This window comes from Sinohyriopsis cumingii, chromosome 15 (assembly GCF_028554795.1).
Source record: "Sinohyriopsis cumingii isolate HCF-2022 chromosome 15, ASM2855479v2, whole genome shotgun sequence".
Lineage (NCBI taxonomy): Eukaryota > Metazoa > Mollusca > Bivalvia > Unionida > Unionidae > Sinohyriopsis > Sinohyriopsis cumingii.
In genome coordinates this window covers 86,227,900-86,242,527 of record NC_142975.1, presented here as the reverse complement: position 1 = coordinate 86,242,527, position 14,628 = coordinate 86,227,900, and the positions used below count along the sequence as shown (strand labels likewise).

General features: G+C 34.2%; 1 protein-coding gene across 1 annotated transcript in view; it reads left to right on the top strand.

Annotated features, from left to right (window-relative positions):
• Positions 1 to 14,628, top strand: part of LOC149782244 (uncharacterized) — a 577,549-nt gene that overhangs the window by 22,177 nt on the left and 540,744 nt on the right. Inside the window, exons 9-13 of the mRNA XM_089935097.1 lie at positions 2,476 to 2,642; positions 7,860 to 8,046; positions 9,168 to 9,335; positions 11,028 to 11,204; positions 13,233 to 13,380. Of these exons, the coding sequence (XP_089791223.1) occupies positions 2,476 to 2,642; positions 7,860 to 8,046; positions 9,168 to 9,335; positions 11,028 to 11,204; positions 13,233 to 13,380 (847 nt within the window). The remainder of the gene's footprint in view (positions 1 to 2,475; positions 2,643 to 7,859; positions 8,047 to 9,167; positions 9,336 to 11,027; positions 11,205 to 13,232; positions 13,381 to 14,628) is intronic.

Sequence of the window (14,628 nt, the reverse complement as noted above, 5' to 3'; positions counted from 1 at the left end):
CCTGAATTGGCACTCAGATTTCCACAAGGATGAGAAGAAGCTTCACTATTATTTGCAATGAAATTATGGCATCAATATTTTAATAGAATAATAAAACAAAACTAAAGTTTCCATATTGAGGATAGTTTCAAAAAATGCCCTAGTTTTTAAAATTAGGAATATTATTTGGTTGTAAATTAACAACAACATAAAGCACTGACATAATACACAGTGTTTTCATGGACTGCTCTGGTGGCCTAAATCTTTAGAGCATCCACCTCAAATAGGAGGTTGCAGGTTCAGATCCTGGCTGAGTCATACCAAAGACTTGTGAAAAATGGTACTTGCAGCTGCATTGCTTGGTGCTTAGAATTAAGAAGTTAGTGTTAGGTCTGGTTGGCCTGGTATCACGATATTGGGAATAAGTGGAACATGATGCCACATGTCTGTGGCATGATGCCCCAATGCTTGACATTTAAACTACCACACTGCAGACATTGTAGCAATATATGACTCAGATTGTTAAAGCTCTGTTGAAAATATAAACGACATAAAGACACATACACACAATGTTTGTTGAAGTATCTTGGAGATATGTTATTAATGATTTTCAGAGGTTGGGTGTCTTGAAAATAAAAGTAGTTTATCCAAAAAAGCTAAAAAACTTTATTAGGATAAGCTCTTCATTGGCAGTTATTCCCAGTGCAATTATGAAATGAATATTCAGCCATTAAACTACTTAATTATCTCCCCTGCGTTTAATCCATGTCCAAGGTAAATGGCATCCTGTTCTTGATTTTTTTATTTCCCTTGTAACTTGTGCCGTCATGGTTCCTGTTGTGTGCTGTTTATTGAGGGATAGCTGTAGTTTGCGTTGTGAGCATGATGTTAAGCATTGTCATCAATAGCAACCTTTGCCTTCCCCAAATGACCTTTGAAGTAAATTTTACTCTCAGACCATGCTAAATCCATAAATGATAATTCTTACATTAAAAGGTTTGAAATCCATCATTGAATTGGGAATGTTATTGCAAAATTAAATTATTTTTCTAGAATGTTTAACACAGCCTTTTGGTTTCAAACCTCATATCCCTCATTACCCATAATTGTTTACACAATTTATTTTCAGCAGATTAAAGAATGAATATTACAAGTGTAGAAAGTTTGAAACATTGATCCATGAAATAACTTTCTTTTTACTTGGAGTTTGTGGACTTCTGTTTGTGTCTCATGCATGCCCACTCATTTAAATCATAAACCTCACATGTCCTTCAGTAGTAACCTAAATCTTCCGCAACATTCCTCTCCAGCATCAGAAAGTAGGTGAAATTCATGCTTTGTTAGTTGAAAAGTTTCCCTTTTTGTTCATTGTTAACTATGATTTGGTCTTGCCAACCTGAGTTTCTCGATAAAAATAGGTACCTTTGGTAGTTCCTGTTCATATCAGAATGCACAATATCACTTCTGTTCTCTGCTGAAGATGATCAAGACATAGTCCTTTGTGTAGGTGGAGCTTTACATTTAAATGAAATGATAAGAAAGGGTCATACATTTTTTTTTCTCTTTCTTGAATGTACATCTGATATTTTGACATCCACTATCTTAAGGTGGATTGTGTGGACTTATGAAAGAGCTTATCAGTTTCTCTCAATTTTTCCAAGAAAATCAAACCCCCTGATGCTGGACTATTGTTGCATCTTGGGCTTGTTTCAATCACTGTTCTTTGGATGATGTCAGGAATGCTGCCTGCTGACAATGTGACTACACTCTATCATCATTTGATCTTTGATCAGTGTCACACCAGAGTGAGGGCATTTTGTTGTAGGTCCAACTGTATCAGCCCAATAAGTTTTCAAGTCATCCTCCACTTTAAAGTGTCCTTCTAACAAAAATGATAAGTTCACTTGGAAGCGGATCTTGGGCCATCAATCTTCAGTGGGCTTGGTACACTCAGCAATGTAGTAATAGCAGGTAATATGCCCCATAGAACCCTTGATAAAAAGCCATATATCACACACACACACACACACACACACACATACACTGCTGTTAATGTAGATTTGAGATTGAGTAAACTAAGTTTAATTAGTACTTACTTGCTATGATATCTTTTAGTCTCAGTCCAAATCAAGGTTATCAAAAAATGATCGATTTAAAATTCGTGAAGTAAGCTTAACTTCTGTTTTAAAATATCTGTACAAAATTGATAATACTAAATCAGCAGGACTTGATATCGTAGACCCAAGAGTTTTGAAAGCAGCAGCGCCTGCTGTTGCAGAGACAAATTGCAATCATATATAATCAAAGCCTAAAGATAGGTAAATTTATTTATTATTTAATTTTCATTAATTTTCATGAATATTTGGGAGCATGGAATCAGTTTTAGACACTGTTGAATTATTATGAAATATAATACGAGTCCAACTTTAATCTGTTCTGTGTTTACTGGTAACTACTTAAATACCCTTTTTTATCTGTCTGTCCATCTTGCTACAGGTTGATATAAAGAAACAGGTGGTTCAGGACTTGAAGGACATAATGGATGAGCTTTTGGAGCCATTTGACACCTTGAGAGGAATTGCTGATCCATTCATCAAATATTTCCAGCAGATTTTTAAGATTGTAAAAGACATCAAAGATGCATACAACTCCCTCAAGGAAGGGTGAGTGTTGCTGTGTTTAGTTTACTTGACCTGTGTACATGATACAGCTGTCAATACGTATTTGTGAAAACTCTAGAGAATTTATTTCTGATATGTTTTTGATCAATCATTGTATGTAAATTTCATCAGGATCTCAGAGGAGTTTGATTATAAGTGATATCCATGCATATTAATGAGGTGATCAAGCAACTAAGTGGTTGAACTTGTAAACATTTTAGAGATCATATTTCTGACAAGATTTTGATCAGATTTAGCATGTAAGCTTATATTAGCATGACCATGGATGAGTTGTATTATGAACGATATTGATCTTGTAACTGATTAACTGAGCTTTTGGAAATTCTAGAAGTATATTGATGCATATAGATGAGGTGATCTTGAATTTGATTGAGTTTGAGAAAAACAAAACTCTAGAGACCATATTTCTAATCAGATTTGTGTCAGATTTCCTTTGCAAGCTAATATTATCTAGATCTCAGATGACTTTGATTATGAGCAATATCCATACCTATTAATGAAGTGATCTTGCAAATGATTGGCTGTGCATGTGGCCAAACTGGAATTCCACATTTCTATTCAGGATTTGATGAAATCTGTTATTGAAGCATGTCATCAAGTTCTCAAATAAACTTACTTGAGACCAACATTCATGAATATTAAAGAGGTGGTTGTGCATCAGATTGGATAAGCTTGTGATCACTCGAGACAAAATTTCTCAACAGGTTTTGGTCACATTTGTATTGCAGGCATATATTATTAATGCTTTATCTCATGCAAGCACCTTTGGATGCCTCTACCCCATTTGCATGTAAGTGCCTTTTGAGGCCTGCTGTAAACATCAGCCATTTTAAGCGGGTTTTCATAGCATCACCTTTGAAGAAAACTGCCTGTTAGATACTACATTCATTTCTGTAAATGAGCATTACCTCAGATCACGTGGTCACTGTTAATGCTCTGGTCGAAATTGCTATTTAAAGTAACTGGGTCGCATTCTCCGCTCTATAAAATGGATTTCATTCGGTACTTATGAAGTTTTCACGATTAGAATCACAAATATGAAAGCTTCAATAACTTAAATAAAGGCTCTGATAATGATGTAGGCAGCAATTGGTTTTTATAAATTATCAAATTCAGATGACTTAGTGACGTAGATGCAGACAAAAGCTTGTAAATTTTGAGTATGAGAAATGGCAGCAAAGGTTGGTCCTGCAGCTTCACTGATTTGATGGTGATCGAGTTCTTTCAAGATTTTATAGCACATAAAAAATTCTTGCATGAAAAATAATTACACAGCTATAACTTTCGGATTTTACTTTTAAATTGGTAACAGTTAGCAGGCAGGCAGGCCTGTGTGTATGGAGTCAAATAGGTAACAGGTGTTTCATTTTTAGCGCACTGCACATGAGGTAAAGGGTTAAGATCACAAATGAGTTTGATCCAATTACAATCCGTATGCATTCCATTTGTGTTCTGTTTGCATTCCATTCACATTTGCATTTTGTCAGTTATCTTTCTTTTCATTTATGGTCTCAAAACTGCATTCAGATTTTACATTTATCAATTTTGTTGATGGTTTCAGTTCTTTTCTTTCATATTTGTTATGAAATAGAAATGCATTAACTCATTTGGCCCCAGAGGTTTTTGTCATTTTCGCCTGAAATGCAAGTAGGAAAGACATTATGGGGGCTATTTCTGAATACATCATAATACATTAGCTTTCAACAGATTTTCCATGAGACTAATGCCTAGTTGTATTAGAAACATTATTTTCCATTGGTTATTTTGCATGCACATGAGCAGAAGGGTAAAAGTTGGAGTTCTTTCTTTTTCTTTTCTTTTTTTTTTTGCTCAATGGACCTATCATTTTCATTTGGAGACCGCTCTTTATTCCAAATGCCCATGTTATCCTAGTTTTTGCAAAAGTTCACCTGTCTGTGTGCAGTTCAGACTGGTCTGCCTTAGATATGAGGCCAAAAGGTCTAAAATCCGGACACAAAATCACATTCTGACCACAAGAGAATTTTGGGTGAAAACAAAAATGGGTCTAAAAAATGAGTTTTTGCCCACTGTATTTTGTAGTGCAACTAAAACTTCCAGTTATTGGTATCATTGTAGAGCTATATCTGTCTGCTTCTTTATAATACCACCCATCTTAAATGACCTTGATGCTGTAGAGCTTGGAAATAGGATACAGACTCATCACGCCTAAAGGTGGGATTGGGGCCGAATAAGTTAAATGAATTAGAGTTTTCTGATTCCATGTATTAAAGGAAGATAACTGTAGCTTTTTGTATCATGTCCTATAATCAAAGCTTGCTTTAATAAGCTGCAATACATAAAATGCAAGACAGCATGGAACGTTTGAGTGAAAACAATGATGTGTATAATAAGGTTATAATATGTAAGTCAGCACTTTCATCAGAAGGGGTCGGAGTGAGTGAAAACAATGATGTGTATAATAAGGTTATAATATTATGTAAGTCAGCACTTTCATCAGAAGGGGTCGGAGTGAGTGAAAACAATGATATGTATAATAAGGTTATAATATTATGTAAGTCAGCACTTTTATCAGAAGGGGTCGGAGTGAGTGAAAACAATGATATGTATAATAAGGTTATAATATTATGTAAGTCAGCACTTTCATCAGAAGGGGTCGGAGTGAGTGAAAACAATGATATGTATAATAAGGTTATAATATTATGTAAGTCAGCACTTTCATCAGAAGGGGTCGGAGTGAGTGAAAACAATGATGTGTATTATAAGGTTATAATATTATGTAAGTCAGCACTTTTATCAGAAGGGGTCGGAGTGAGTGAAAACAATGATGTGTATAATAAGGTTATAATATTATGTAAGTCAGCACTTTTATCAGAAGGGGTCGGAGTGAGTGAAAACAATGATGTGTATAATAAGGTTATAATATTATGTAAGTCAGCACTTTTATCAGAAGGGGTCGGAGTGAGTGAAAACAACGATGTGTATAATAAGGTTATAATATTATGTAAGTCAGCACTTTCATCAGAAGGGGTCGGAGTGAGTGAAAACAATGATATGTATAATAAGGTTATAATATTATGTAAGTCAGCACTTTTATCAGAAGGGGTCGGAGTGAGTGAAAACAATGATGTGTATAATAAGGTTATAATATTATGTAAGTCAGCACTTTTATCAGAAGGGGTCGGAGTGAGTGAAAACAATGATATGTATAATAAGGTTATAATATTATGTAAGTCAGCACTTTTATCAGAAGGGGTCGGAGTGAGTGAAAACAATGATGTGTATTATAAGGTTATAATATTATGTAAGTCAGCACTTTTATCAGAAGGGGTCGGAGTGAGTGAAAACAATGATGTGTATAATAAGGTTATAATATGTAAGTCAGCACTTTTATCAGAAGGGGTCGGAGTGAGTGAAAACAATGATGTGTATAATAAGGTTATAATATTATGTAAGTCAGCACTTTCATCAGAAGGGGTCGGAGTGAGTGAAAACAATGATGTGTATAATAAGTTTATAATATTATGTAAGTCAGCACTTTTATCAGAAGGGGTCGGAGTGAGTGAAAACAATGATATGTATAATAAGGTTATAATATTATGTAAGTCAGCACTTTTATCAGAAGGGGTCGGAGTGAGTGAAAACAATGATGTGTATAATAAGGTTATAATATGTAAGTCAGCACTTTTATCAGAAGGGGTCGGAGTGAGTGAAAACAATGATGTGTATAATAAGGTTATAATATTATGTAAGTCAGCACTTTCATCAGAAGGGGTCGGAGTGAGTGAAAACAATGATGTGTATAATAAGGTTATAATATTATGTAAGTCAGCACTTTTATCAGAAGGGGTCGGAGTGAGTGAAAACAATGATGTGTATAATAAGGTTATAATATTATGTAAGTCAGCACTTTTATCAGAAGGGGTCGGAGTGAGTGAAAACAATGATGTGTATAATAAGGTTATAATATTATGTAAGTCAGCACTTTTATCAGAAGGGGTCGGAGTGAGTGAAAACAATGATGTGTATAATAAGGTTATAATATTATGTAAGTCAGCACTTTTATCAGAAGGGGTCGGAGTGAGTGAAAACAATGATGTGTATTATAAGGTTATAATATTATGTAAGTCAGCACTTTTATCAGAAGGGGTCGGAGTGAGTGAAAACAATGATGTGTATAATAAGGTTATAATATTATGTAAGTCAGCACTTTTATCAGAAGGGGTCGGAGTGAGTGAAAACAATGATGTGTATTATAAGGTTATAATATTATGTAAGTCAGCACTTTTATCAGAAGGGGTCTGAATGAGTGAAAACAATGATGTGTATAATAAGGTTATAATATTATGTAAGTCAGCACTTTTATCAGAAGGGGTCGGAGTGAGTGAAAACAATGATGTGTATAATAAGGTTATAATATTATGTAAGTCAGCACTTTCATCAGAAGGGGTCGGAGTGAGTGAAAACAATGATGCATATAATAAAGTTATAATATTATGTAAGTCAGCACTTTTATCAGAAGGGGTCGGAGTGAGTGAAAACAATGATGTGTATAATAAGGTTATAATATTATGTAAGTCAGCACTTTTATCAGAAGGGGTCGGAGTGAGTGAAAACAATGATATGTATAATAAGGTTATAATATTATGTAAGTCAGCACTTTTATCAGAAGGGGTCGGAGTGAGTGAAAACAATGATGTGTATAATAAGGTTATAATATTATGTAAGTCAGCACTTTCATCAGAAGGGGTCGGAGTGAGTGAAAACAATGATGCATATAATAAAGTTATAATATTATGTAAGTCAGCACTTTTATCAGAAGGGGTCGGAGTGAGTGAAAACAATGATGTGTATAATAAGGTTATAATATTATGTAAGTCAGCACTTTCATCAGAAGGGGTCGGAGTGAGTGAAAACAATGATGCATATAATAAAGTTATAATATTATGTAAGTCAGCACTTTTATCAGAAGGGGTCGGAGTGAGTGAAAACAATGATGTGTATAATAAGGTTATAATATTATATTTCCAAGGAACTTAGATAATTAAAACATACCATGCACTTTAATATGACTTATTTAACATCTAACAACTCATTTGTTTTTAACCCTGTGTTTAAAGGATACATCAGAGTGTACATTTTATTAATTTAAAGAGTCATCTCCAGGAACATTGATACAGGGCTTCCATTTTCAATCTTTGTCCTATTTTTGTATGATAGATATCGTTTGGCAAGGTCCCTGATTGATCAGGTGTTTGGCTACAAGGCCCACAAGCTTTTCCCAAAAACAACGAGATTGGCTGATGACAGCTGCCAGGGTTCTGGGTTTTATCCAGCTTCCCTCAAGTCTGGGGACCCTGAGTATGCTGATGAGGGTGTCGACCTAGTGATTGACCAGGATGAAAATGTAAGCGACAAGTTCTTAGCCACTTAAAGAAGAACAAAAAAATGACAAAGTTAATAAAATAAAGATTATGAATAGATAAAAATACTTTATCTTTTAATTTTGCCCCAAAAAGGTAGGCATTGTTTTAAAATTTTAGATATAGATTTTTTTCTTCATTTAGCTAATTAGGTTTAAAAAGTACGAGCAGTAGAACCAGCAAAATGGAAAATTGCTGATATCATGAAATTCTAAAATAAAAAAATCTGTGATCTCAGTGCTAGCAGAGTTTAGAAAAGTTATCAGTCATCCAAAATGCATCAATTTCCATCAGCCATGGTACTGTGTTGTTTTCTTTATTAGACTTCTTTTTAGTTTGTTAGTTTTTATTGCTATATACTCAACAGAGACATTTTGTAATTAATTTTGCAGACTTGTTTTTCTAACATTGTTTTAATGGGCATATTATATTGGATTCTTGATACAAGACTGTAAGTTGATTTAATTGATATTGGATTCTTGAAACAAGACTAAGTCGATTTATTTGATATTGGATTCTTGATACAAGACTGTAAGTTGATTTAATTGATATTGGATTCTTGAGACAAGGCTGTATGTTAATTTATTTGATATTGGATTCTTGATACAAGACTGTAAGTTGATTTAATTGATATTGGATTCTTGATACAAGACTAAGTTGATTTAATTGATATTGGATTCTTGATACAAGACTGTAAGTTGATTTAATTGATATTGGATTCTTGATACAAGACTGTAAGTTGATTTAATTGACATTGGATTCTTGATACAAGACTAAGTTGATTTATTTGATATTGGATTCTTGAGACAAGACGTAAGTTGATTTATTTGATATTGGATTCTTGATACAAGACTAAGTTGATTTAATTGATATTGGATTATTGATACAAGACTAAGTTGATTTAATTGATATTGGATTCTTGGGATAAGACTGTAAGTTGATTTATTTGATATTGGATTCTTGATACAAGACTGTAAGTTGATTTATTTGATATTGGATTCTTGATACAAGACTGTAAGTTGATTTAATTGATATTGGATTCTTGATACAAGACTGTAAGTTAATTTACAGTTGCTGTTTTGCAATTTTCTACTTTTTCTGTTAGGTTGTAGCTCCATTTCCAGGATCCATCATGCTGCCAGAAGATGGGATAAATGAAGTTTTGATTGTTGTCAGTGGTGGTTCATTAGGGGGATCAACACTGGTCATTACGAATGTGGAGCCAAACAGCACCATCCTGAAGCAATCAGACCCGCTGTATATTGAGAATCAGGTAGTCATGTACTGATTTTTTTTTACAGGAGATCACCATCGACAATGTTGATCCCTTGCATCAAGCTTTTGAAAGTTTGAAACTGGTGGGTTATACTGATAAGTTTACTAAGACATGTGAGACACTGTCTTACATGGATTTTGATTTAATTCACCTGGCTGTAAGGCCATTTAGGATTATGGTATGATCCTGTCAACAGTTAGCATCAACTGTGTTCTGCCCACTCATATTAGCAGTGTCCAGTCTGGGAAGAATACCTGTGAGGAAGTCAGTATGACTGCTGTAAACAAAGGTGTGACAGATTTGAGAAATTTGCTGTCACGTTTTACACCCCCAAAAAATTACAACACTGAATCACTTTAAATTTGAGGGGTGTCAATATTTTATATTTTTGCAGGTAACCTTGACTATGAATTAAAAGTCAGAACACGATAGGAAACAAGATGATTTTCAAAGTGACGCCCCATACCCCTAACTGTATGTAATGGTGAAGAATCACTTGTTTATTTAATACCAATGCTATTTATATTGCTTATAGTGCTAAAAGATATGTATAATTGATACATTTATGAAAAAAGTGAGGATGTTGATTGATCACATTTTAATTTGCAGCTTCATAAACTTTAAAGCTATTTATAATGACCCTCATGTTATTCTAATAAATGCACTATTAAACATAATTTGTGTATTTTTTACTTCTCAAAGCACTTTATGTATTCAATCATAATAATTAATGCTCATTAAAAATATATGCAATCCAATGAAATTTGGAGACATGTAAATGTGAGAACAATAAAGCTCCAGAAAAAAAATGTTAAATACAGCTCACAAATGTCATGACAAGAACAGTTAAATAAAAGTGTTATGCTTCGCTGAGTATATTTTCACATGCAGGACTTGCAACAAATTTGCAGGAGTTCTCATGCATCACCAAGTGAAACATTTGTTCAAATTTTGCATGATTCACACAAATCCACACCCTGACAGCATCTGTGTTTAAGTACTTTACACATCAATTTATAACTTTTGCATGAAGTTTCATTTTTGCTTTACCAGTACATCCAGTTTGTCATGCAAGGAATAAGCTACATTAATTTCTGATTATTGGTCATTGTTTTACCTGGACTGGAACTAGCAGTATTCAGCAATGTGATTTCATTGTAACATATTTCACTGTGTGACACACCATTAGTGTAGCTTTTAAATCGATCAAAGTAGTCAAGATACAATTCAGTGTAGAAATGTTTGCATAAAAGTGGTTATTAAATTATGAGTAAAGCACTTCCTTGTATATATGAGCATGGAATGTGGGGGTGGGGGGGGGCAGATTACAAACTATGTCATTTTTATGTTAATTTGCAGACAGCAAGCGAGTATTCGAAATGGATTTGTTTTAACTAATAATAAAGAGTGCTTAGGACTGCAAGTACTGTCTCAGATGAATTTTATATTTATAGAATAATAAGTCAAATTAATAATGATTTATTCATGACTGCTGAAGACTAAAATAACTTATGGTAAGTATTGTTTTATATTGATTCTCCATCTCCTGTATCAATATGTGTGTCATTACAGCAATAATATTAATGCATTGTTATATCAATGAATTGTTTGACCCATATGAAATCAAGAGAGAAATAACTTGCATACATTTGTTGTATTTGTTAAGTCCATCAGTTTGTCAACTTTCAGGTGGGAGCTGGCCAAGTGATTGGAATAGCTACACAGTCTCCCTGCTCACAGAACCACATACACTTTGCTATTAGGGTTGATGAAGGTACTATGGACCCAACTCGCTTCCTTGAGTCACGTGAAATGATCCTGCCAGAGTGGAGACAGAAATGTGATGACTACAGATTAGTTTGGAAGGTATAATTTCCTCTGTACCTATTGCAGTTTGATTCAGTTAAAAGCCTTAATTACTTTTTCATTTTTAATATATAGATGTCTTTTCTACATTATCAGATAACAATCATCTGTAGTTATCACTGTCCAGTGGTGGTGGTGGCTTGCATTTTAATTATTGTTAATGTTAAAGCTGTTTAGAAGCCATATATCACACTGGTCAGACATTGCCCCGTAGAACCCATGATAAAAAGCCATATATCACACAGGCCAGACATTGCCCCATAGAACCCTTGATAAAAAGCCATATATCACACAGGTCAGACATTGCCCCGTATTACCCTTGATAAAAAGCCATATATCACACAGGCCAGACATTGCCCCATAGAACCCTTGATTAAAAGCCATATATCATACAGGTCAGACATTGCCCCGTAGAACCCTTGATAAAAAGCCATATATCACACAGGCCAGACATTGCCCCATAGAACCCTTGATAAAAAGCCATATATAACACAGGTCAGACATTGCCCCGTAGAACCCTTGATAAAAAGCCATATATCACACAGACCAGACATTGCCCCGTAGAACCCTTGATAAAAAGCCATATATCACACAGACCAGACATTGCCCCGTAGAACCCTTGATAAAAAGCCATATATCACACAGGTCAGACATTGCCCCGCAGAACCCTTGATAAAAAGCCATATATCACACAGGTCGGACATTTCCCCATAGAACCCTTGATAAAAAACCATATATCACACAGGTCAGACATTGCCCCGTAGAACCCTTGATAAAAAGCCATATATCACATGGGTCAGACATTACCCCATAGAACCTTTGATAAAAGCCATATATCACACAGATTGGACATTGTCCCGTAGAACCCTTGATAAAATGCCATATATCACACAGGTCAGACATTGCCCTGTAAAACCCTTGATAAAATGCCATATATCACACAAGTCAGACATTGCCCCGTAGAACCCTTGATAAAAAGCCGTATGTCACACAGGTCAGACATTACCCCATAGAATCCTTGATAGAAAGCCATATAATAATAATAATAATAATAATGAGAACTTTGTATAGCGCCTAATATTGAGAAGCTCTAAGCGCTTTTCAACATTAGACAACACCTATAAGATAAAAATACGTATAATGATATGATTACAAAAACATGTATCACACAGGTCAGACATTGCCCCGTAGAACCATTGAACAGTGATCTATAATAGTTTTGGAAGCTGAATTGGGTGGTAATGATGTTAACTTTTAAATGTGTAATTATATTCAGTAATGAATGTTTTGTAGAACCCTGTTTGAATTTGTGATCACTTTTGCATCTATGTGTATCTCTCTATACATCTATAAATACACTGGTCCACACCCTAAATTAACTTCAATGTTTATAGTTTTTACATTTCTTTTATCAATGCCAATTTATCCCACCCTTTGCAAATTTGGTATATAGCTTCAGTATGTATATATCTTTACTTCACTTGATGTTGTTGTTCTAGGGTTTAATGCCATTTTTCAGTACAAGATAAGCTATACATGGCAGCCAGTATAACTGGTGGAGGAAGAACTCTGGAAAACCCAGGGAAGAACCACCAAGCCACGAGAAGCTATTGGCAGGCTTTCCCATGCACCCATGCTAGCTGAGCCTTGGACTCGAACCCATGCAGACAGAGGTGAGATAGCAGTGATCCGTAATGATGAGTGCTTTAGACCACTCAGCCACTTGGGTCCGCTACTTCACTCAATGAATGTCCTGATTATCAAAACTCTGATGTGTGCTTGGATACAGGGCATGGGCAGCATATTGTGTTGAATAAAAGAAACCTATTCATCTCTTGCTGAATTGGGTAATCTTCAGAAGGGAGTTATCAATATTTTTGTGTTGAAATACCTTAAATAATGAATTTTTTTTAATGATTTGTATTAATTTAATTTGATGAGACAAAATATGGACAATTTTTTTATGGAGGAGTGCAGGATTTTAATATTTACACAATAATTGTCAAAAATTTGAATTATATTTTTCAGTTCAAGACGATAGCAGAGGGTTTCATTGTGGGCTTGGGTGGCACTCAGGCTGAAGACACATCCCCAGATGTGGAAAACGACACCCCTCCAGAAGTTGCTGACTTAGATGTTTCAGCAGATCCATCGAAAGATTTGGAAACTTTGAGAAGTAACTTGTTTTTTTAACTAATAGTTGTTTTGAATTTTGCTTGAATGTTCTACAAAATCACATTTGGCTATTTCCTACAACACTGAATCCTTCAAAGATTTGTATGGGTTGTTCGGTAATTAAAAATATACCCGAATACAAATATCTTAGTCCCAAATAAATTAATAGTGAGACCTCTCTAGTCTGAATATTCTTTGGACTAGAAAATGTGTTCATCATGGAAATTTAACTGGTTTTGAAACGTAATGGACATCATAATTAAAAGATGTTAGAGTGAGCAAATTTTATGAAATTCAAATGCTTAGATCATACATTGACTGTTGAGTTTCAATATCGATATCATTATGAAATTTTTATTTTTCTGTATCTTTGCTAATTTATAGTTTCACTGTAGTTATTATGGTTCATAATAATATACCCAATAAATTACGTTTATAAAAATTTACTCTTAAATTCAGCTTTGATTCAAACTTTTTGCCTCATCTGTGATAGCTTGTAGCATGACATAGGTATCGTATTTCCAGTAGCCACAATATCATTTTCTTCATCATTGTTAAAGTTAAGATTTTGTGATACATGTTTTTATCATGTATTTCTTAATGAGTTAACAGAATATATCAGTGGGGGAAAATCGATATTGCCACAGTGGCTATACCACTTTTAGTACCATAGTTGTACGTTTGGAACTACTTTCTTTTCCCTTTGAGGAAATACATTTGCCTTTATTTGTATTATTCAAACTTGTATCTCCATATTAATGCCTAATACATTGTTTTCCTCTGTTTACTTCCTCTCTCTCTCTCTCTCTCTCAGGATGAACAGAGCATACATTTATGTAATCATTGGGGAACTGCCATATACAAATGCCGAGAAAATGAACTACCCAAATATAAGGCTTCAGGTGTTAATTTTAAAAAAAAACAGTTTTACACAGGAATCATGCATATTGTCAGTGACCAGAACATTAACCTGTTCCTATTTGATATTCATTGTTACCCATACATACAGCATCATATAGATGTTATTCTCTTCTGTGCATAATGAAATTGTGTAATTAGTAAAAACAACAATCATCATGTTTGAAAATGATAAAAAATATTGTAGATAAATGAGTGTTGATTTAAGTGTTTGTTGTATCTATTATCAAACTAAACAAAATCCTTATAGGCATTTTTACAATCATTAAATTTTGTAGTTTAAAGTTGTTGTTCTCTGAAGTCTGTTGGATGCAACCTTTGTAATGTATCT